The sequence below is a fragment of the Perissodus microlepis genome, chromosome 2 (assembly GCF_051167445.1).
Source record: "Perissodus microlepis isolate ML-2025 ecotype Zambia chromosome 2, ASM5116744v1, whole genome shotgun sequence".
Lineage (NCBI taxonomy): Eukaryota > Metazoa > Chordata > Actinopteri > Cichliformes > Cichlidae > Perissodus > Perissodus microlepis.
In genome coordinates this window covers 24003801-24029583 of record NC_140462.1, presented here as the reverse complement: position 1 = coordinate 24029583, position 25783 = coordinate 24003801, and the positions used below count along the sequence as shown (strand labels likewise).

Sequence of the window (25783 nt, the reverse complement as noted above, 5' to 3'; positions counted from 1 at the left end):
TAAAAGATACTGTAAATCCACTGGGTCTACTTAAGTCACTCTTAACAACCATCCTCAGTGACACCTGGAACCTTTTGAAGGATCTCAAGTTCCTTATGAGTAACCTTTAAAAGTCTGCCTCATTTACTGTGCATACCTAAAACTGTCATGGATCTGTACTTCCTAAAAGCTTATGTGCCGTCTGAAACTCCAAGAAGGTTTAAATTACACCCGTGTAACGACACCACAACACAAACTACGAACTCTTTCATAGAAAACCACCTAAATCACCCTAAATGTGGCAGCAAATGCTTTACATCTCTGCTAACTGTAATTCACAATAAGTCAGACCTCTCTAGTGCCTTTAACAACTTTAAGAGACAGATTTCAGTTGCCTCTGGCTGACTTTCAGAACCCACTCTTCCAGCAATCTTTAGTATTCATATATGAAATATCTGGAAGGTCTCCGAGACTTCAGCACAAAGCCGATGTTCTCTGTGACCTCAGGTATGTAGTTGTTGTTGAGCTTTGCTTCTCCTATGAAAACAGTTGAAATCAGCAACTCCTACTGACAGCGTAAATTATATCAGGAACATTTTTCCCCCACAAACATCCAACTGCTATTTTAAGTCTCTAAAACATTCTTCATACTTTAGCATTAAGGCCAGATTTATAATTCTCTCAGTGACCTAAACCTTTACACCCCCCCCCCCCCCCCCTCCCAAAATAAATCACAAAGACCCCTAAAATCTTTAAAATGATGCCTAAAACTCGTGCTGTGTTTTCAGTGACGACCAAAACCTTTTTTGTTACTTCTCAAACATCTTAAACCACAGCTGGAACCTTTATAAGTAACCCTAAAACTTCCCAACGACCCCTGAAATCTATACAAAGAGGTCTGGCGGTTCCAAATTTGGCACAAAAGTACTGGTTCAGTCAACATGGTGGGAGCACATACGCACAAAGAGGCAGTATCTATATCTCACTACAACACCGGCAAAATAATCCAATCATGGACACAGTGTGCGTGTGCTGCAGCTCTCAGCATCCTTGCTGTTGTACATCAGTCGAATGCTGGCCCAGCTCCGATTTACAGCTACTGCCAAACACAAACACACACTCACAAACACACACACACATAAACACACACCTTCTTGTGTAGTGTACAGCGGCCACCCCAGATAAGCTCAAATAAACAACAGACCTGGAAAAATAAATCCGCACCCCCCTCTCCCTACTCCCTCCCTGGGGACAAGAGAGGGCATCCAACGAATGCTGCCTGTTACTATAAAGCTTCTTGACATCGCATCACAAACATACACACACGCACACACACACACACAAAACACACTCTGCGATACAAACAAGAAACAGAATGGGAGGTATAGTTCCACAGGGAGGGATCACCTCTTCTATCGCTCCACACACTCCTTTTATCTACCGGCTAATGAGGAGCAGATATATACACACACAAACACGCACACATTTAGAAACCGACAAACACACACACGCACACGCATATGCACTCAAGAAGCTACATGAATACACACACCTCCTCAGGACCATGGTTTCATCAGTGAGTGTCCCACTTCTAAACTATGGACCGCTGCTTACATCATTATGTACTCCTCTGGATCTGCCTGTGTGTGCATGTGCACGTGTGTGTGTGCACGTGCGCTGTGCATATGTGCTCTGTACATGTGCGCGTGGTGTTCATCGCAGAAAGGCTTTGAACGTGTAGTCTCTTTCCTCAGTATGGAGTGCTGTAACACTACATGCTTTAATGAGTGTGCACATGTAGAGAAAGTAAAGTTGTGTGTTTGTGGATACAACAGCATCTTTATGATTAGCCAGTAAGTGGGTTTTTTGCAAAGTAAGCAGTTGCTAAAACAGTAAATGAGCTGCCGTTGTGTACGCCGACACTACAAATACACAATGATCTGTGTAAAAACTTTTTTTCCCCCTCCTGAAGGATTGTCGTAGCCTCCTCACTAATCCACCGAACCATCTTAATGAATCCTTAATGTCTTAAACCCTAACCAAGCCTCCTCTTATTAATCCCACCACAGCACCATAAAACCTCAGAACACGAGTTCTGGAACATCCTCCATGATTCAATGACTTACGTCCTAAAACCTCTATTTAACAGTATGGATGCGCTCTATATGGACACAGCTTCCATGACTGAAAAGTGCAGCCAGTGCAATCTTGCATCCTGCATTCTTTTTCATGGCCAGCAGGGGACCAATGCTGTCATTAAAACAATACATCGGCTTGTATATAAAACTATGACAAAAAGGCCGTACTGCTGATAGTTCCTGATTAGTTTATGTCTTCAATAGCCATTTTTAAGTCTAAATGAATGCAGCACAACGTATGATGGATATTTTCTAGTTTATTATTATGTAAATAATCATAATAACATTCATCTCTTTAAAAATATCCCTGCACAGCTTGGGAATTAATAATTTCACATTGGTTGAAAAGTTAGATACAACATTTCATTGGACTATATTTAACAATGGTACCCTTTTTTGGTATTTTACAGGGTTTTGTGATATGCAGAAGGGACTGACATCACTTTCTCTCCTGTTATGGGTGAAATGCAAACCTCTCAGAGGATGATGTTAAAGGGTACTGGGATTATAGTGCTTCTGTCAAGGGAAATTCCAGAGTTTCCAACATTACGTGAACAGAGAGTAGAGAGCACTGTTAAACAGGAACAGGACACAGCTCATGGCACCTCAGTGACCCTTAGAAACTCCAGAGTGATCCAAGAAGTCCAAAGACTGAACCTTGAAGCCTCTTTAATGGGTCATGGACATCCTAAATGACTCCTAAAGCGCCTCTAGTGAGCACTTGAATCTAAAACTTTAACATGGAGTCACCATGATCCCTCCAGCCCCTCAACCTCTGAGCCTTAATCAAAACATCCTGCCACCTCCTCAAGAAACCCACCCAAACCTCCAAGAAACCTGTAGAGCGGTCTCTTAAACTTTATGTACTTGTTTTTTTAATTGTGGCTATTTTCTTTACAGTATCATTTTTTACTTTTACTTTAATCCTACAGTCAGTTTCAAAATAGCGATCCTAGTTCCCCGTTTTTATATTCACAAAGAGCTTAAACTGAAGAGTTTATTTTTGTTGGAGAAGTGCTCTGAGCTGCTGAACACTGAGTACTGATGCAAATCTCTGGACCTTTGGACATAAAGACTTCACAAGTTTGAGAAGAAACTAAAAATAATGTGCATTTCCAGAGACTACTGTTCTGTCCTGGGAGTTTCTGACAGACTTGTGGAGGACTGTTGGCCCCCTCATCATTACCCACTGGAGAGATGATGGAGGAGGAAGAATGAGGAGGAGGAGGTGGTGGGTAGAAAAGAAGGGAATGAAGATCCCTGAGAGCAGAGGCCTCTTGTAGGAGGGCAGGAGGAGGGAGGGGGAGACAAATGGAAGCGATAAGCTTCACTAAGGCGAACACATGAACTCTTCTACTCACCTCCATTTCTTTAAATCAAAATATTTTATCAATTTTACATTAAGGATACTTTTCTTAAATCTTTTTTTTTCCCTTTCTTCTTTTTGCCAAATCACACTTAGTCACTCTGTGATTGCTTTTAAAGCTGTTTTAGAATAAAAATCCATTAAATCCATTCAGTACACAGAAGAATACGCAAAACTGAAACTGACAGGTAATATCAGGGTTTTTGTTCACATTAAAGATTTGTTAAGACTTACAAAGGTGTAAACGGTGTGTGCAAAACATGCCTCATAAATAAATAATAAAGTACAGACTAGTAAGCAGTGCTACACCAATGCTGACAGCAAATACTGTATGTTGTGTAACGCTGTGAGGACTCGGTCTTTGTATTTTCATTTATTCTGCATTCGGTGTTTTGCTAATTAGTTTTCCAATTTCTTCTGTCTGTTTTATCATTTACGGTAAAGCACTTAATGTCAGCGCCAAACTAAATCATCACTTGTTTTTCTCACATTTAAAAACGCTTATTTACTTACAGTATCAGCGCTGCAGGAGCACACAGTTTAGGTTCAATCAAAGTTTGATTTGGTGTAAGATGCACAAATCGTCCACAGAGGTTTACAAGACTGTGTTGTCCTTTTTACCCTTTTATCAGAGTGGCTTTAAAGTGTCATCTGATCTAAGATGCACTCTGCAACCAGTTAACAGTTGCAAACAGCCAAACGTCAAGATCTGACTTTTATTATCTGGTTTTAAGTCATTTCTGTGTGTGTTCACTGACAAAAAAAGGAAGAGGACACAGCAACAGTTTGCAAACACTTCTGCAGATTACTCACCAATCTGTTCAGGTTTACATATATTACTGGAATTGGAATAATAAACGAAGCTTGAGCAGAAGTCTGACTTTGGCATGTTTAACTCGGCTAAACACGCCGGTGCACACCGCGTGTCGGTGCTTTGTGCCATCCCATGAAGAGATTCCCATATTTGTATAGAAATGATCTCTCCCCATGAGCTCAGACTGATCTAACTCATAACACGTGTGTTAACAGAAGTGGAGCGGAGCAGCTGAAGTCACCCTGCATACTGAACATTTTCTGTGTTTTCACTGTTTTATCTGGAAATCAAACTGGTGGCTGATTAAGAGCCAAGATAGAAAACCTCGCTAACATTCGCTCTCTCTCTCGTGTGTGAGTGTGTGTTGTGCAGCGATTACTACAGCTCTCAGACTGATGCAATCAGCAGCTAAAGAGGTTGAGAGTGTGTGTGTGTGTGTGTGTGTGTGTGTGTGCGTGCGTGCGTGCGTGTGTGTGTAAGTACCCAAATACAGAATGTTTGCATGTGGTTTCATCTAGAGAGATGAATGCACCACACACACACTTCATAAATCACTTTTTATCCGGCAATATCAGTGTCAGGCAGCAGATTCCTCTCTCTCTCCGTCTCGCTCTCACTTTGTACTTTTCTCCTCAGCTTTTTTTTTTATGCCTTTCTTTCCTTTATCTCCACCTTTTTATCTCTTACCTCCGCTCTCTCTCTCGCTCTCCACTTCTCACCACAAACACACACATGCATTCAAATCCCACAAACTGCACCCTCTTCCCTTCCCCTCTGCTGTTCACTCAGTTTGCTTTTTCTCCTCTTTCCATTCGTCCATCACACATAGGAAGTGGGTGCATTAGCAGAGCAAAGACGGCCTGATGGAATTAACGTCCATTATCTGACCATTTACAGGATGGAGAGCGGGATTAAAGAGGAAGAGGAGGACTGAAATGATTGAGATCTCACCACATCGGGCGGTGTTTCTGCTCTCAGCTCTGCAGAACAAACCACAGTCTGTTTGAAAGCATGTTTGTGTTGTCTGTGGGGCCGTTTGGTCACAGCAGGAAAGAGGCAGGGCAAGTGTGATAGGATGAGGTACTTGCTTACTTATCGCTTGTGGTGATAACGAGTCTAAAATTATTTTTATCATTGTCCTGCAATGCTTTTAAAAGACTTCAGGCAGTATTCTGTCAAGTTTGCCTCTTGGTGCTTTTGGTCTTTTTTGACTTTTTTTCAATTGCCATTTACATGCTCATCGAGAAAAATCAATGATGTTTAAAGACATTTAAAGATAATTCAACTACATTAAAAAAAGAGCTCTGTATGTGTTTTAAATCAGATAAGCAGAGAAACCAAGAGATAGATGTTTTTTCTTTTTCCAATTTGATGACAAATGGAAAAAAATGCAGATAAAAACAGTGAAACGTACTGAGCGTGTATAAAGTAACTGTTGCCTCATGGTGATTTATACTGCAAGGTAAAGACCCTAAAATAATACAGAGAAAACCCAAACAACACCCTATGAGCAAGCATTTGGCAACAGTGGGAAGGAAAACCCCCCTTTTAACAGGAAGAAACCTCCAGCAGAACCAGGCTCAGGGAGGAGCGGCCATCTGCCGTAACCGGTTGGGGAGAGAGAAGGAAGACGTTTATGTTAAATACAGCCAGAGATTAATAATAACTAATAATTAAATGTGAATAAACAAATACAGTTAAAAAGGTGAGTGAAGGTACATCATGGTAATCAGCGTAAAGCTATTGCAGATTCAGGGTCACCTGGTCCAGCCCTAACTATATGCTTTATCAAAAAGGAAAGTTTAAAGCCTAATCTTAAAAGCAGAGATTGTGTCTGTTTCCCAAATCCAAACTGGGAGCTGGTTCCACAGAAGAGGCTGAAGGCTGAAGGCTCTGCCTCCCAAGTTCAGTGAACTGTTACTGACCCGTGTTTACTGTGGCCCGTTGTGCTTTATCCAAGACATACTTGAACATGATGTGTCACCGGTGACCTCTGGGATGTTAGAGGTTAACATTCTGGTGCAGAATGACCACAGCTCACAGGGAACAGATGGTCTACTGTGAGCCCAGTCCTGGATGAACAGTGTCATATGTCATGAGTATCCAGTTTATATGCGGATTAAGTCCAGATTATATTACTATATGTGGATAATCCATCTACAAAGACAAGAGGAAAAGGAACCAAGATGCATTAAGGACAGGCTGCAATCCCTCAGAGCCATCGTGGCCATGCGTGATGTAAGAGCCACTCTTTACTATGTGCTGTGGAGCGATGCTTCTATGCAGAATCCATGCTTGAATTCAACTAGTTCCATATAGACAGAGGATATGTTTGATGTTTCTGTAATCTGCTATAAGAGCAATGTATTTGTATAAGCACAAGAGACAGTTAACTAACAAGGATAAAAGAATTGTAATCAAATGATACAAAACGCTGAAAAGAAAACATGTTTGAGAGCAGACAGTCGTTTCCTCCAGCTTTCCATCAATCTGTCTGAAGCACTTGAGATGTGACCGATCAGCAATCAGCCACACAGCTGACTGATCGATAGTCTGCAGGAAAACAGCAGGACACATCAAAACAGCCTGCTAAGGACACAGAACAAAGTGTACGGCCCGGCACCAATGCTCAGTCACTTCCTAAAAAACATAATCTGGAAAACACGTGCTGCCAGTTGGTCTAGTTATTGCTTGATTATCTATTTAATGTTGAACCTTAATTACGTCCAGCTGCATATGATATACAGAGTCTGCGTTTTGAATCTGTGGTGCGCTAATTCCCGCAGACAAAAATCACTGGAATTTTGAACGGAGATTTGCTGGACAAAGCCGAGCGAGGGGATGATCTACTCACAGATGGAAAGATATGAAAAAAAGAAGGATTTTGTTCAAATAAATGATCAGTATGGAGCTCGGCTTATCGTAGCAACGGAGGCTGAAGTTTTAGAATCGGGCTGAGAGAAACAGAGCGAGAGTAAAGTGTATCTGTAGTGGTGTGTTAATCCTCTGTAATCTGTTGGCCTCTCTGCTAGAGCAGCACACACACTCAGACACACTTCCTCAGGAAAATACCTGCAGCTAAAACATGTTTGGCCATCAAAGTGGAAGATTGTACAACACCATCATCCCCTCGCACACTGCAACTCACACACAACATCGCCCTGACCTCATTCCTCTGTGTACGAGCAGATACAGAGCCACTTACACACTCTCCTGCTCTCTATCGCTATCTCTCTCTCTCTCTCTCACACACACACACATACACACACACTGGGTGGCAGTAGCCTGTGGGCGTGCAAGCAGCTGTGAATAATTGTGTTTACAGATGGTATATGTACGACCTGTGGGTTGAGAGAGAGAAAGAGCCAGAGTTGGTCTTCTCGCCCTCACAAAAGCAGACGGGGCTGGCATTTAAACTGAACCTCACTCCCCCCCCCTCTCCCCCTGCTTTTTATTCCTTGCCAGTTTCAAACATTTCACCTGAGTTAGCTTAATTGGCACAAGTGTTAACGAGGCGTTGAGAGCCCGAGCAGAACAATGAACGGTGACATAAGTTTAAAAAAAAGATGGTGGTGTGTTTAAATGTGTGACTAATGAATAATTTGGGTCTATAAAATGAAGCACTTTATTTATACCTGAGGGAAACTGGGCTTTAAACACTAAAAACCAACAGTTACTGTGTATCATGATCTCAGTGAAATACAGGACTGAAGCATGGAGCAAAAATCAGATGGGAATTAGATTCTCAGCAGCAAAGATGTGTAATTATTTCTCAGGAAAGCCTCAGAATGCTGTTATTCTATTTAATCTTTTGGCATTTTTTTTACTTCATAGTTTTTTTCCTTGAATCTTTCTATTTTTTAATGCATGGATTGGTTTATGTTATTGAACCTAAATGAGATTTTTCCAATATACAGTAGAAACACAGGGCTGTGGATAGTAAATGCATGTGCATAATTTTATGTAATTGACTTGTTTTATGGTCCTACTAAAGTAGCTGCACCCAAAATACAGTATTGTACAGAGCTAATGAGAATAAGTCAGAATCAGCTCATCCAAACATGAAGTCACTTTTTCCATCCTCCTTTACTTTTTCTGCTCACCATTTATCGCTTTGGCCTGCGTCTGACCGGTAATTTGTCCCTCGGCATGTATCAAACACGGTGAAGTGCGGTGCTCTAATAGGTGCAGGAGGAATGATTAAGAATTGTGTTGATTTTTAATGCCTACTATGGCTAGCTGCCATGTTATAAGCAATGCCACTGCTTGTTGCTGGATTATAACACAGTTAAAGCATAAAAGACTCATTCAGCATGTTCAGAAAGTCGTGCTGAATTTTTTCACAACTGCCATAATGAGCGGCTACAGCTAAAGCTAACATCACTGGTACACGTAAAATATACATCATTTGAATTTATGATGGTTTACAAGTCAAATAATTAAATAAATGAGAACATTCTGAAAAAGAAAAACTCTCAGGTTTCCTTGAACATAAATATTAGTACCCACATACAAACTTGATTTATATATAAATCTGAGATGAGTCAATGTGCTAACATCATGGTAATACAAGCTAAAAGAGGCTAATATTGTGAACTATTTAGCATTTAGTGCTAACAGGGCACATCAAGTCTGTTTACAGTCATCAGTATCAAGGTAGCGCCTTAACTAACTGCTTCAAGAGTTAATGTTTGGATGGACCACTGTGATCCCACCCATTGGATTATGCATAAAGCCAATGAGCATGAGTTCCATATTGAACATGCATAGCCTAGATAATCCTCAATTCTGGGACATGGAATTATCAAAATTTTTAAATGGACTAATTGTTTTATTAAATATGATCCAAAATGAGGAAAAGTAAAGACAAGAAAGTATCTAATAAGGTCAGGGCCGAGGGCTCATACACCCTTCAAACTGGTCTATGGACTGGAAGTCTTTTTGCAAACACAGATACCATCCCCTGATGGCCACTGCACAGAAATTGCCTTCATTTTTCAGACCTGAAAGTTACAACACTTTACACCAACTACTGTCAAGTCATGCACTTACCTGAATTTGCTGTGTAGGACTGTGACTGACGTGCAAGCTGCTGCTATTTCTATAACGCTTGGTAGTTGTAATACTGAATTTAACAACAGTTTAACACATGCACGGTGCTAAATCTGCAATTTTTAGCTAGCTAACAGTAGAATAACAGCAGGTGTTGATGATACATCCTCCCTCCCTGTCTCCCACACAACTAAGATGTGACCATGCTAGGTAAGTGCTTCACACTCTGCTGGCGCTTTGACGGTTCAGAGTTCTCCGTCACAAAAAGCACTCCGTGTAGTTGCACTCGGTTATGGGAACATACTCGTGCACTAAAAATAACGAGTGTAAGTGTGGAAGTAGATCAGTTGAGACAACATATAAATGCTGCTTCGTTTGTTTCTACCTGTCAGTATTATCAAGTTATTTTTATAGCTCTGTTTAGAGTTTCTATGTCAAAGGTACAAATCTTACAGTCAACACGGTGATGCTGTGGTAATAATGTGGGTCACAATGTGCCAAGTTTACGTTTAGCTGTTAGCATATTACAAGTTAACATAATCCATCCAGCGTTACTTTTCATACCTGATGTTATTTGATTTTGTGATGATGTAATATGCTTACCATTATGTAGAATAGTATGATCCCCTTATTTATCACTTTAAATATTTCATTGTGCTTTACAAGTTACGATAAAAACACTACAGCACATCGTGTTCAGCTGGAGGAATGCTAACATCGTTAGCTTCAGTAAACAGTCTACAGCTAACAGGCTCAGACTGATACACTCACAACCTGTGAGGACTATAAAGATATTCAGAGCTGGTTTTCTGTAAAAGATAAACAAGGGACGACATATATATGTATATAGAAAGAAAAATCAACATGCTAACATGATGACAGGTTGACAAAATGCTAACTAGTGAAGTCAGAGAGCAGAATATTGTGTTAGCTATTCCCTGTTAGCCTCCCTCTGCGGATCTATAAATGCAGCTGATAGAGGGTTGGACTCGGTATGATTTACATAAGTGGGATGTTAATTTGTTAAGCCGTGGGACTTGATTATGTTGCATATTGATTGTGTTGTGCTGCTGTGAGGTCACACACCTCTTTAACGAAGGTATGCGCAGCGCAGGGAATTGTGGGAATTTGATTAAATATATTCGCCGTTAACATTCCTGCTGACATGCCGCGTTTTGACACACAGGGCAAGCGAGGTGTGTGTAATGAAAACAGTTATAATGTGTGTGAAACCCAGCGGTGCTGATATGCTTTTAGTCGTGTGCCTGTGTGTGTATATATATATGTGTGCAAATGTGCCTCTGCTTCCCTCTGGGTTGATGGATGGATGGAGGAGGTGAAAAGAGGAGTAGAGGGAGGGGAAACTCCACCTGGTCTTACCGTTCTCCGGGTGCTCCATCTCGCCAATGCTGCCGTCAGGTGTGGTCCGCTCGTAGTGGTCCTCCGGCAGAGCCAGAGGCCCGATCCGCGGCCCCGACGATGACTTGGAGCTGGGGGTCTCCGACTCCTCCAAGCCGCTGTCGTAATAGCTGTGCTGGGATGCGTCCTGCAGATCCTGCGCCTGATTGGCCGTAGAGAAGGTCACTCGACGGTGGGGCAGCTGTGATTGGATGACATAGGGAAAGCGACAGGGTTAGTTTCGTTTCTGAAACATTTAAGGTGAATCACTTCAAGTTAGTGTTGTTTATCCGTTTGATCTGATGCAGCTTAAATGATTAGAGACATCAAATAGAAGCTGGACTGTAAAAATAACCTTAAAACAGTCATTTGCTCTATTCTCACTTCAGGTTCTACTTTGATTCTGCACCTCACACTTGTCAACTTTCATCTCATCACATTTTAAATCTTTGAATCATCTCTTCTCAGCGATGTTATCTGCAAATGCTTTAGCGTTAAGCTAAACCGGCCTTTTAACAAAGAACAATTGATGAGATTAAAGTGTTTCCAGTTTATTGCACTCAGTAACGTCACATAAATTCAGCAGCCATAGCCAATAAAGGTTTTAACAGATATGAACTTTTTCATATCTGTCTTTTCTGTTCTGTGCTGCTGTCGGCTGCTCCAGAAGAAACAATGTGCTGGTCTGCACCACGCCAAAGTTCTCAGTTTATTTTTTCTGACAACAATTCAAAAGAAAGTAATTCGCTTTGATTATTGAAATAACAAACTAGCAAGTAATTTCTAGAATGTGCAATAAAATCACTGAATGTAATTCCACCACACAACACTCGGCCTAGACTGTGGATGTTGCTAAAAGGCTACGTTCACATCATTCCTCCACAAAAGCCAAAGTCAGAAGCAATTTCAGACAAGTGCTTTTCCAGTGAATAACTTTGAGATTCTCACAGACCGACTGCCATTAACCCAAACATCTCTGCTTTCACGCTCGGTGAAAATGTGTCCAGTTCTTTTTTGGCCATTGCAGTTGAGGTGGCAGTGCAGTGAGTGCAACAAATAAACCGGCTCCTGGAGTCATCTACAGAAAAAGCAGATGGAATAGAGAGATGTACAGGAGCAGGGCACAAACCCGAGTCAACCTCTGAAGAAATATAAAATACTGAAAGAATCAGGATGCTACAAAGATCTTATTAAAATATAGGCTGCAAGTATACAAGACTGATTATTTAAAACATGTGGGTTACGTTTCATTCCGCACATTATTAAACCTAAATAAAATAAATGGTTTTGTTTGCTTTGTTATGCATTTTCTACTCGCGCATCCTCAAGTTTCCTTCCACTGACTGGCGTCTGTAATGAGACATCAGTATTAATAAAAGCAGCGGGCTGAACACACACTTAACTGCTCCATTTACTGTGTGTTTTCTGGGGGTGGAAGGTAACTGTCTGACTTGTGCGTTTGATGGTTTTGTAATTAAAATACAATTAGCCTCCCTATAGCGCTGTGGGGACGCTTGCCACCACTCACACACAAACACACATTGTGCAAATACACCGAGTGCTGCCAAACAAACTGTCCTAATTCAAAAAGGCACACAATGCACGGTCAAACATTTCAATCACACGCATCTGACCAGCCAGGCTGATAAAAAGCAACATCCCTGGCTTGGCACATACTCTGTCACCATGGCAACTGGCCCCTATCAGGACCCTGAACCAGTAAAACCAGCAGATCCGTGCTCATCACGCAGAAACAGTTTTTTTAAAACCTTTATCTCTACTTTTTTAAGCAGCTTTTTTTCCCCTTGCAGATGCTGACAGGGTCACTGCCTTACTTTAGACTGACAAACTGTCCTCCCTTCCAGTTTCAAACCAGTAACCAAGTGGTGATCAGACTGCATCTTAATCCTGCCAATTGCACTTTTAATTTCCGTCTTAGTTGAGAGACTTTAGCTCACCAGCCACTTTCTCTGCTGTTTGAATTCTAAATAGCATGAGTGGCTCCACTACAAGGATTTGAAAATGTGTGTAATTGTTCAGCAGGCAGGTAAAAGCGGCTGAATTAATGTCAGAATGATGGAAAATGTTCAAAACTCAACCCGCGGTGGAGCTGTCCTTTAAACTGTGTGGCCACAGTGTGCTGTCAAGGCATCAAAAGCCCCAGATCCCCGGTGCTTCAGGCGACGGGCTCCTCTCCAGGTAAACACATTCAAATACTCAGTAATAACCGGACTCGCTGCAGATCTGTACAGTCACACTGGCTGTCTTTTTTCCCAATATAATCCCTGAAATGGTGGAGCTCAGTGAGTCTGCTATTTGTAAAGCCAGATTCTACCTAAAAATGTCACCATATCCATTTTTGGTTTCTCTGCATCTTCTCAGTCTTATTCACCCTGCCACAAGGAAGACTTCCTATGAAATTATTTGATTTTTGGGTTTTTGTGATGGTGGCATGAACCCAGAGAATAAAAATAATCTTCTAACCTTATGTTGATGTCACTCTGACTTGAGAAATATAGACTTAAATAGGTCTTGAGAGGTTCTTTTACTCCCATCTGAATTACCAACCGTACCGACATCACTGACAAGACAAAACTTTTCTCTAACCCAGCAGTCCCCAACCCTCGGGCCACGGACCGGTACTGGTCCGCGAGTCGTTTTGTACCGGGCTACGAGAGTTGAGGCTCGGATGTGAAATTGATTGTTTCAGAGTTTTTAATCGGTTTTTAGAGTTATTTTTTAATCGTTTTTATCGTTAACTCGGTTTCCCTTGGTCTTCTCCCTTGTGCTATGAATAAATCTTCTTTTTTTGGTACCGGTATTGGTTTTATTTTGTTGTATTTATAATAAACTGGTCCATGGTGCAAAAAAGGTTGGGGACCGCTGCTCTAACCTATCCCATAGCCCACTTTGGGGGCTGAGCTACATTTCATTAGACTCCAAACACCCTAAAGATTGTAACTGGGATGTGTTAGCTATAGAGTAAACTCTTAAAACAACAATAACGTCAGCAAAAGCACTGATGTAATTGATTTCAGCCGAGGATCGTGTATATACAGTAATGTCTTGAGCCACCCATCATGTCTTTATATTTTGCTTCCAAAGAGCCAAACTTTCATGGAAGTCTTCTAAAGTGGTCTTGAGCAGTAGATCTCCAGGTTTTCTGTCAACCATTTTCAGTCCAATCCATTTTCAGAGGGATTACTTTCTTGTTTTTTAACCTAACACTCACTGAACACTGAGCTGCGAATCACTCCAGTATAAAAAAAGACAGCTAAGGGATGAACCAGTGCTGTGTCTACGCAAAAACCTTTTGATGTAGAGGCCAAATCCAGGGTATTTACATGACTCAAAAGAACAGGAACAATTTCTGCACAAAGAGCAACATTTTAGATCAGTGTGAAGAATATTTCAGATGAGCAAGTTACAGATAAATACACATCACCAATGTTTCATTCCTCTCTTTTAGTTGGGACTTACTTTACATGGAAATGAGTTTTGTGAAAAACACCTGTTACATCCTGGGACTTGCTGCCTGAAGTGTTGGAGAGACATCACAGTTTTGGAAAATGTTTTTGTTGGCTCTGATATAAAGAATACGCGATCTGTCAGGCTGATAGAACTTATTATTAAATTTTTATTTCATAAGTGGTCTTCAGTCATTTTCTTCCCTGTCTCAGCTCCTACCTGAGACCCTACGGCGTCAAACGGGCATGTCTGAAAAAGCTGCAGAACAAAGTCGGGCGTTTTATTACAACTGTTTTCTTCTGTTTGCTGTGTGAGAATTTGGAAATGAATCACATCTACGTGTAAACAGAGGAGAAATGAAGTGGATCAGATCCCTTTCTGCCCGTCACCTCCAGCACACTCGCTTTGTTCCCTTTTTTTGTCCTTTTTGTTTTTTCGCTTGTGTGCTTGTTTGTTTGCTGGAAATAGAAATGCCATCTCAGCAGGTCGCACCATGAGAAAGTGGAGCAGATCAGAGGGGAGGAATCTAAAGACCAACCAACATCCACATCAGCCTCTGCCACACCACCTGCCGCCATCTTGGACCTCCATCCCTTTTGTTTCTCCTGCTGCCCTATTTTCAGTCTACTCTTAACCCTGAGAGGCAGTGGGCCTCCACTGCAGACTGTTGGTGTTCAAAACACAGAATTACTGATTTCCAAGACTTATTATGAGTTTTTAGGGGAGATTAAGCTTTTTTTGCTGTTGTAAAGCCGAATGAGCCACGCATAAAATAATATTCAAGGCAAGAAAGAAGTCTCAGAGGGAGCATCGGCATGGTGGACAACAAGCTCATGAATAATTTGAGCCAAACACACTGAACGAACGTTTGCTACAAACAGACTGGACCCACAAAGACCTCAGACTGGCAGTCGAGAGTTAAAATCAATCATCACACTGATCTAGTCGAGAAATCCTCCAAGCTAAGCAAAATAATGCCTCCCAAATCTTCCTCATTAAAGTTACTGAGAGATGCTGGTCAAAACAGCCCGATGAATTATTTTGAGATATATTTATTTACACACCAACAGCATAAAAATAGAAGCACTGATATCAGCAATGCTGATATCAATGGACATAAATGCGGGAATAGGGTCAGAGTCTGTCGCATTTCTGTAAAACTTCCAACAGAAAGCCTGAAGTCTAATCTCAGACATCTTTAAGAAATGGCATTTTTAAGGCTTTTATTCTGTGATTTTGATGATGACACAAGTCACAGAAGTGATGAAAATTTTGACATGTTAGAGGTTTGCATGAACTGTGTATCAATGTGATTTAGCACCCTAACACGTTAACATAAGAATGACTGATTGAGTCCTGTGAGTAACTTTAAACTTCTTCAGACAACTAAAAGATGCAGTCAGCATGAATGATGGTCGCTATAACTCCCTTGTATATGCACTTTATCTCTGATGTATTATTATTACTTATATATTGTTGTTGGCACACAGGCCTCCACTAAATGCTGGCATTATTCTGTTTTTTTAATCCTGAAACATATATAAAGGACACGTGTGTGTTCCATGAATGCACTGCAGCAGCAATGAAGGTCATGAATTAAGAATTCAAGGAAAGATAGCTCATCACAGCCTCTTTCCTCCACAGCAAACTGTTAATGCTGCACTTTGATGGAAGTTTCTAATAATTTGTCCACTGAAGACTATTCAATCATCTGCAGGCAAAATGCACGCATGCACTTTTATTTAAAACAAGAGGGCATGATGAACCATTTTTCCTTGAATCCATAATAACTGACCTTCATTACCATTGCAGAGTACAGCACCACTGAGGCCGTATGCAAGACTTCACTAAGTAACAAAAGAAACAAAGAGATGATTGCATTGATACTTATTCATGGAGATAAAGAGCAAGCAGCATATATTTTTACGTTTCCCATAAAATAATTGTGCAGGGTTCGGGTTGAGGCGTATAAAGAGGAGAAACAGAAATGGAGGAGGCGAAAGAGAAGAGGATGGAGGATAACGAGGAGCGAGGAAAAGGAGCAAGAGGAGGCCAGCTGTGGGTTCAGGCTGATAAGCCTGGGTCTCCTCCTCTTCCTCTCCCTGCTGCTTGTCCTCCTGCAGGAGGTGATAGAGGAAGAGGAGGAGGCACATTCACTGGGCCACATTGTTCAGAGATGATTAAAAACCAATGAGAGGAGGAATGCACGATGCCTCGCTGGCTGTTTGTCAGCCGAGACACGGAGAGGGAGATAACTGAGAGAGAGAGACAGCGTTTGTGTGTGTGTGTGTGTGTGTGTGTGCGTGTGTGTGTGCGTGCGTGTGTGTGTATGTGAGAGATCCTCATTACCTCCCTCTGTGGGAGATAAGAGTGTGTGAGGTTGCATTGTGCATGCTTATAAAAGTCTGTCCTTATCAAGTATGCATGCACACACACTGTCAAACCAACACACTGACAACACACACTTATTAACGCATACTCGCGGACACACACCCACACACTCGGCCCACAAGAAGAGCGGCTGCCAGCGATAATTCGACACAACTGTGTTGAATCTGAGTGGAGAATGAATGAGGAGTGGAAAAAGAGATGGAGAGAGGGGAGAGAGAGATATGGCTCCGAGCATCAGGGCAGAGAAATGCAGAGAGGCAAAGGTGCATGAATAAAAACATGTAATATGCTGGTGACAAATTAAAGGAAAACCCCGCACCTTTGACTCCCTCTGGCTCTGTTAGGCTTTGGGGATATTTTCCTGGCGTGGTTTGTTTACTCCTCCCCGACAAATCAATGTGATGTTGCTCTGAGTGATCGCCTGTGATGCTCCATGACGTGGGAGTCGTGTCTTTTAGGATGATAATGAACAAAGCGATGTAAATGTGAATGCAAACTAACACGTTTGTTGTGGTCATTTTCCTAAAGAACATTGGCGTCACATTTAGGTCCGTAGGTTTTAGGACGGTGACACATTTCTAGACTTTAAGATTTTCGTCCAAACTACAAGCCTCTGAAATCAGGGAGTGTTTAGAAAAACCGAGACATGTTAACGTGTCGCCGTCCAGAAACGTTTGGACCCAACTGTAACACGGGTACAATGAATGGGTAGAAAAATCTTGATAAACTGGTTCATCTCCTGCATAAAAAGCAGTCTAATAAATTATTGAAAACTGTCTGAATCCATTTCAGGGACTGGCCTAACCCAATAAGACGATATTATATATAGGGCACTACAGGCCTCTATTGACCATCACATTATATGCCTTTTTCATCTGGTCCCTAAGCACCCACAAAAATTATTTGATGGCATATTAAACGTTTGTGGGGTCTGACTGTGGGTCAGACAATAAAAGACATTTGAATATGTTCATTTGGGCTTCAGGGAATAATAATGAGGAACCTGCTGGGCGGCGGTGCCAGGACTGTGTGGAGATAATCTCACAGTTCTCCTTCGCTTGATTGGTTTCTCTGAATCGGTAGTTGTAAATGTGAGCATGAATGCAGAGACTGGGAGGTCTACCGATTGAAAAGTCGGTCGATCGATTCCCTGACTACTCCGGTCTACATGTTGCAGCATCCTTGGGCCACATGCTGAACCCCGAGTTGTTCCTGTAGCATCCATGGAAGTGTGTGTGTGTGTGTGTGTGTGTGTGTGTGTGTGTGTGTGTGTGTGTGTGTGTGTGTGTGTGTGTGTGTGTGTGTTCAGGTATAAAAAGATGTAAAAAGCACAAGACTAGCGGTCCAGTTATTATATAGCCCTGTGACTGACAGCTCATAATAATCCTCGTTATCAAAGCTGACTTTGGGCTGGGCAAGTATGGCCAATGCCGTGCAATAATAAACTGAAGTCCAATAAAAAGCGGGCTTCTATTACGCACTTTTTTACATGTTAGTTATTTAAAACAGAATAAAATGAATTCATGTTGGTAACCTTTACAATAAATGTTAAATGAGGCTTTCCACAGCGAGCTGCCGTGCAAAGCGCTCCTCCAAGCATCTCGAGCTGCTCAGGGTTCAAGGCTTTGTGAAAGGATGGCTCCCAAAAATGAGGTCAGCAGGAAAGTTACTGCAGGACTGAGTCATGAGGCCACACGCTAATTTCCAATCTTTTTTTGTCCTCAAAAGTACTTTTGTGTTTTTTTTTCAGTTGATCAAATTCTGTAGACCTAAATAATACAAAAGGCTTTCAGGGCTCCCCGAGTGTTGTGGTGATTTCACCCAGTCGATAATGAAGTAATTTTATACATTTTAGCTGAACCACTATCAAAACAGGAGTTGGTTACAGTTCATCAGTGCCTTCTTCTCTGATGCCGATCCGTCAGTAGATGCGTGAGGGCAGTTTGGCCCCAATGACCTCACAGGGCTGTTCTGATGTGGTTTTAGGGTTCAGGCAGGGGTTGGGCTTATGCATTTAGTTGTGAGGGTTCAGGTGAGCTGAATGAAATGCATCGTGTCAGTTAGTGCTTTCCCAGCTCTATAAAAACTAACATGTGCAACAGAACACGCTGCCCTGCAGCCAAAACAGCACTCTCTCTCTCGTCTCTCTCTCTCTCCCTGTTGTTCCCAAGCAACTCTTCACTTTTTCTCTTCATCATCTTTCCACCCTCCCTCTCTCTCTTTCAAAGTGAAGGTTGTGAGCACAACGCTGCAGGCGGTGATTGGCTCTCTGGGAGAAAACAGCGTGCTGTACAGAGCTGAGCAGGTGTGTGTGCATTTCCACTTAGGCTATATATATGGAACCATACACATGCACTGTTTATATAATATGAACACATGGAGGGACATGGAGCATCTGCCTCCAGCTCAAACTTTAAGTGTACAGGTTGGAGTTTTTCTACACTGGTGTTCCACCACCAGCTTAAAATGCACTATGTGGCCAAATGTATGTGGACTCTAGTTTTGTTTCCACCGTGAGGGAGACAGCAGTCTGTTGTCCCGTTGCACCAGGGTAGGTTTCTGTGCTTTCAAGCATTGGATCTGCACCTTTCACATCTTTGGGGTTGGAATTGGAATCATAACTATTAGCCACACCCCATCATCCATGCATCAGTGATCAAGCACACATCTCCGACTGCCATTCTCCTAGTTTAAGAGGATTTTTTAAAAGGAGAATAAACACTTCCTCTTGCACTGTATCGGGCTGATAAAATGAGTCAAAGTGCAGACTGATGGAATCTGATTGCTGATAATGGACATTGATCAGAGAGCAGCAGAAGCAGTGAAGCAGCACACAAACAGCACCTCTGTGTTTCTATGTAAAGTTTCTACATGAAAGCAAATGAAGACGCTCCAGCAGGGAAATTAGTTTCCATCAGAGCGCAGACACACAAAACATATGCAAAACACACTCGTTATGTATGGCATTATTTTTGTGCCACTATTCTGAGCACACGTAAAAAAAATTGAGCGCACGTAAAAAACATTTGCAGGTGCAAGTGTTGCATTTTGAGGAGAAATTTATTTTGAGCAAACAAAAGCTAAATTTGAGTGAACAAACTTCATTGCTGCGTGCAAAAAATGTATTTCAGTGTTTGCTATTATCCATACACACACACACACACACAACATAGCAGCCCCTCTCGCTCAGTTTTTGCATTTGCGTTTGCTCGCAATGTGTTGCTTGCGCTCTCAACATTTCTGCCCATGCGCGCTCAACTCTTTCTCTACACCGTTATATTTGTGCCACAAAACCAGCCAATCACAGTCTTGGATGCAAAAAAATCTGATTGGCTGTTTTGGTCTCCAATCAGCTCGAAATGACGAAATGCAATATCCCAGAATCCATTTCATCCAAAACTCAAATGAGGCAGTGGCGGAGGAACACAGAGTGGCGGAGTTTGAAATATTACTCTTTCTGGGTCACAAAATAAACTTTTAAGATATTTTCATGCGAGAATGTAGCTGTGTAAACTTCAAATAGCTGCTCGATTTATCAAGACATCACATATTTGCATAAGTGCTCTAACATTTTCGGAGATGTCTGTTACCCACCAGCTGACCGCATAGCTGGACTGGCCGTTGGTGGGCCGATGGTGATTTTTCATTTTTATGTTTGTTTGTTTTTGTAACTGTATAAACAATGAAAGGTGGTGGATTAGCCAATTGGTCATGATCAACTCTGGGCTGGACCAATTACAATACATCCGTATTGAGGGAAAAAGGAACGCGATTCGTCCCGGACTTCAGCTAGAATGAAAAAAAAGACTCAAAGCTGGAGTTATTCTGCGTTTACGCTGTCAGCTGCCTCTTCTTCTCTCATTCTCTCCCCTCTCTCTCCTGTTGCTACTTCAATCATGAAACTGATCAATGATCAGCTGATCGTCTCTCTTGTTTGTTTATCGCCCACTTTGCGCCAGAAAGAGGAAACCAGCGGTGGTCGCGCTAAACAACAGCAGCACGTTCAAGCTTGATCAGCTGTTGTTAGAATGTATTTAATATTACTTTCTAGTGTCAGCTGATGTTTGCTGGAGCCACAGCTGTAAAAGCTGCTGCTCATGATATCGGTTTGGATACGTGGTGAGAGGAAAACATGAAGGTGATACAAATCATACATATATACCAACAAAACAGTGTACATCACTGTCACAACAGCGTTTGTTTTAGTTTAAAGGCTTTATGGTTTTTCCTGTAATACCTGGTGGTGTAGTCTGTGATTTTTTTTGTCAGTTCAGCCTTATATATTATGTTTAACCCGAGTGACCACCCGGTCAGCTGGTGGGTAACAGGCATCTCCGAAAATGTTAGAGCACTCATGCAAATATGTGATGTCTTGATGAATCGAGCAGGTATTTGAAGTTTACACAGCACCATTCTTGCATGAAAATATCTTAAAAGTTTATTTTGTGACCCAGACAGACTAATATTTCAAACTCCGCTACTCTGTGTTCCTCCGCCTCGTTTGAGTTTTGGACGAAATGGATTCTGGGATATTGCATTTCGTCATTTCGAGCTGATTGGAGACCAAAACAGCCAATCAGATTTTTTTGCATCCAAGACTGTGATTGGCTGGTTTTGTGGCACAAATATAACGGTGTAGAGAAAGAGTGGAGCGCGCACGGGCAGAAATGTTGAGAGCGCAAGCAACACATTGCAAGCAAACGCAAATGCAAAACCTGAGTGAGAGGGGCTGCTATTGTGTGTGCGTGTGTGGATAATAGCAAACACTGAAATACATTTTTTGCACGCAGCAATGAATTTTGTTCACTCAAATTTAGCTTTTCTTCGCTCAAAATAAATTTCTCCTCAAAATGCAACACTTGCACCTGCGATTTTTTTTATGTGCGCTCAGAATAGTGGAACAAAAATAACGCCATAGTTATGCATGTAGGATAAAAAAAAAAAGAAAAAAGCTCAGAATCAAACCTTAAAGGTTAAAATGGGCAAACAAAGAGGAAATGGGAAACGTGTTTCCTCAATATTCATTTTAATATTTTCTCTCACTTCTTCTTCCTCTGTGCCACCGAGCCACATTGTTGTACAAAACCTATAAAAAACACAAACGTGAGATAGACTGTTGCACTGAGAAACGTGTTCCTACATTACAACAAACACACAGGCTGTAGTTTATTTTTACTCAGTCGTACAGACGCCATCCCGCTGCCACCAAAACTCACTGAGCACCCAAATCTGTCAGAAAAAACACAACAAAACCACAACTACTTCAAAACTACAGTTACAAGCTGTTTAGGAACATTTAAAAAAAAAAAAAAAAAAAAAAAAAAAAAAAACACGATCGCGAGGTGTTTCAAACGTCTTCAGGAGGAACCGATGAGTTTGTAGCCGAGAGGAAAAACACAAATGAGACCTCTATATATCGTCTAATAGCAAAACAAATGATATTAAATACATCCTGAAACTTTCAGTACTGTAAACGGAATCTGCATCTCACATCGAAGACAAGAAAATAAAGATTACAAATATTGGCATGATGCATCTTTCATTGCTTTCAGTGCAGCTAACTGGCCTGTTTTCACTTTAGATCAAATATGTTTGAGTGTTTAACTGGCACGATGAGTCTACATATTTACAGTATTTTGCAGCAGTGTATACAGCACTTGAAACTTTTCCTGCTCAGAAAATCTTTTCTGGTTCTAATTAAACAGTAAGGCTTTTATCTTGCTGCACTTAAAGCATCGGGAGACCCTGTGAACTCAGTTTTACTTCTCATATTGCTCCATGGCAGTGAAACACAGGCTAAACAAACCCTTTTAGTGCAGACAGACTCTGAAGGATTCACTATATGACAGCATTTTCTGGCCGTGCAACATTAAGGCTACCAAAAAACCTGCCCGCACAACGGCATGAATAATATTCTGCCTCTTGTCACTTTTCCAACTTTATCACAGCGACCTTCCCATGCAAACGTGCTGTGATGGCAGAACATCAACATCAACTAACAGTTTTTGCAAGTGGCCCGTCAGTTTGTTTGCTCAGAGAGCAGCGCACAGCAGGAGAGGTTTTCTCTGCATATTTGATTGTGGATGCCATTACAGCCTGTGTGTGGACCTACTGACAAGTGTCACTATCCTCCATCACATTTTAAATTGTGTCAGGTAACAGAAGCTGCAAATTTCGATTGGCTGTTCATCATTTAACCCTAGTGGTCACTCCAGTGGACAGCTATTAAAAGGCTGTTTTCTTGTATTTGTGTCAGTGTTGATGGTGTACTTGCACATAAACTACTACATTGGACACTGATGTGTCACTCCACACCCTCCCTCCCAAGCATTCTTCTGCCCTGCAGGTGTGTGTGTGTGTGTGTGTGTGTGTGTGTGTGTGTGTGTGTGTGTGTGTGTGTGTGTGTGTGTGTGTGTGTGTGTGTGTGTGTGTGTGTGTGTGTGTTCGTGTATGTTATCACTGAGCCAGTAAATCTAGTGTTATACTTGCAGAGCACATGGACCCATAACTCTGGAGCACACTCACCTCTGGCAACATCAAACACACATGCACAAGTCATGTCCCTACATACACTACAGGGTTGTCAAAATGTGGACTACACAAAAACATACACACACACACACGCGCGCACAGATCCCACTGAAATCACAGTCCTGACAGGACTTTTCTGGGTGGGGGGAGGGTGGGGTTGTAAACAAAGCTGACAGTGACAGAGAAACTGACGCAGCAATCCACCGAAGTCTGACGCCACAGACACACACAGATCAGGGAGATGAACATGAGTACGCCTTCGTCTTCACTGCGTATTTTTTAATTTGCTGCCTCGCTGCTCTCTCACGTGCTGCTCAAACTCAGACAAAAGTGAACGAGGCGCTGACAAGTGACAGGAACAGCCCCCACCCACACACCCACGACCCCCATCACCCCTAGAAGTGACCACTGTGCATATTCGCAGCATTCTTGTGCGCCTATGCATTTATGACTTGCTGATGTTTTTGAACTGTCACTCAAAGAAGAAAGCAGAAACATTTCCCTCTGCAGAGGAGTTTCATATGGTCCAGAGGGCTGGTTAAAAAATATATTTTGCATTAAAAGCAAAATAAAATATTAATTTACTTAGAAAGGTAGTATATTATGCATTACCCTAATGCTTCCCCAATAGAAAATAAAGAGATAAAATATTGGTAACGCTAGTTTTGTGCTACTTCACAAAATCACCCAAGTAACCAGACACACACTATAATTACCAAGGCTGCAGTCAAACTAGGTAAAGTGGCAGGACACCACCTCACAACCAACATTACTGCAACTGTTTGCAATCAGTCCACAGTCTGTTGTCTTTGAAATGATCATTTTAAATACAGGGTCTTTGGTGCATCAAGGGTCGGTCTGCGATCGGTTTTCAGTAGTTGGAAATATGTCTGCAGTTATACATTAAACTCTCTTTGAGAGCAATTGCAGACAGTCTGAGTCAGATGGAGACAGGCTGCCTCGCATCAGGTGACCTGTGCAATCGCATTGTAATAAAAAGTGAGCTTGTTGATGCACTTACTTGCAATCAGTCTCAGACTCAATTGCCAACCTTTTTTTTCCTGGTTGCAAAGAGGCTGCAGTATTTGTACTGCACTGTGCCTGAGCCCTAAACCTTTCACTGACTGCAGTAATGAGTTCTGTTACCAAGTTACAGACACATCTAATGTGATGACAGTAACACATTATTTCATAAACTATTCCCATAGCAATTTGATAGAAACTTTACAGAATTAAATTCAACATAAACCTGTTCTTCCTTATTTTTATGAATTTAGTTCCATAATATTATTCAAAACTTAGTCATACAGGCATCTTAAAAGAAAATGAAGTACTTGACATTTTACCACCATATGGTATCAAACTGAAATACCACTTTGCACAACTCAGTGAGCAACAACATTTCTTAACATTTCTTTCCAAAAAAGAAAAAGGAAAAAAAGAAGTGTTCTTATTTCAAAGAACCACCATGAAAGCAGCCATCAGTTGTGTTCGGGGATTAAGCAAGAGTAAAGGTTCTTTCACAGGCAGCATATCACAAAGAAACACCACCAGTGTGTGAAGAATTCTATTCCTGGCAAAAGTGTCGTAACTCTATAAATGGCTAGATGAGACCGGCTCAGGTGTCAAAGGTCTCTGTAGCCCCAGTCTGAAGAGAAGAATATAGTCATAATATTCTGACACTCAGAGGTGCTGGAAGCAGGTTCTATACACATCTGTTTTATTTATGAGAACATGTATTCGCAGCATCGCAAACTCAATCGATTCACCTTTCCTACATTGCGTAGAAGCTGATGTCAAAGCAAACTTAGACATGCCAGAGGAGATAAAAGAGAATTATTTTAGCAATATTAGTGTGAAGCAATTCTTTAACAAACACAGGAGAGAGTAAATCAGACCACGGTGCCCTCGGGACCTCATGTAGCTGCTAATGATGCTAACTGCAGCTACAGAAGACAAACAACAAAGTAAGCAAATGACACCTGCTTAGGTTAGCGTTAGCAACGAGCATGGCATGCTTAAATGCTCTCGTCTGTTTTTAAAGTCGGCCAACTCTTTGTGTGATTGTGTATTTTTACTCAAACTATTTCTGTTATACAGTGATTAACATATTTCATTATATATTCCCTTTTTTCTGCATCAGTCACGGCATTAAAGTAGCATCACTGCTTATCATCTATGTCCCACTTGGCGACCCACAGCAGCCCTGACCTATCGAGTGGATGAATTCAGAACCTCTGGGGATGTCCTGTGGCGCCTTGCAACAGCACATTGGCAGTGGATCCTTTCGGTCCTTTGAGTTGCAGGGTGGGGCCTTCATGGATGCCTGAACAGATTGGAATCTGGCACTTTGGGCTTCCTCAAGGCCCCCAAGCTGCTCTGGAGAGTATTTGTAGTGTTTTGGGACAGGGGTGGGGTTTTTGGATGTTTCGTATTGTCTGATCTGATGCAGCAGCTCCCTGATCCAAGACAAACGTATCTTAAGTCAGACAATAAAATGACGTTAGCTTTAATCGGCTGATTGGTGCATTCATATGGTCGCCGTACAAACACATCTTTGACCGTATTTTAAAAACTTTAGTTTTACGTGAAGCATGTATGTAATTTTTCCCGTATTTATGTGCAACCACACATTTCCATGCAAAG

At 41.6% G+C, this 25783-nt stretch overlaps 1 protein-coding gene across 3 annotated transcripts in view; it reads right to left on the bottom strand.

Annotated features, from left to right (window-relative positions):
- The window catches only part of LOC146392770 (protocadherin-1-like), a 218821-nt gene that overhangs the window by 97596 nt on the left and 95442 nt on the right, over positions 1-25783 (bottom strand). For 2 of the 3 annotated variants that reach the window (XM_084953122.1, XM_084953131.1), the window contains exon 4: positions 10730-10949. In XM_084953122.1, coding sequence (XP_084809248.1) covers positions 10730-10949 — 220 coding nt within the window. Of the gene's footprint in view, positions 1-10719; positions 10950-25783 lie in introns of all 3 variants that reach the window. The other variant, XM_084953136.1, reaches the window with a different exon arrangement.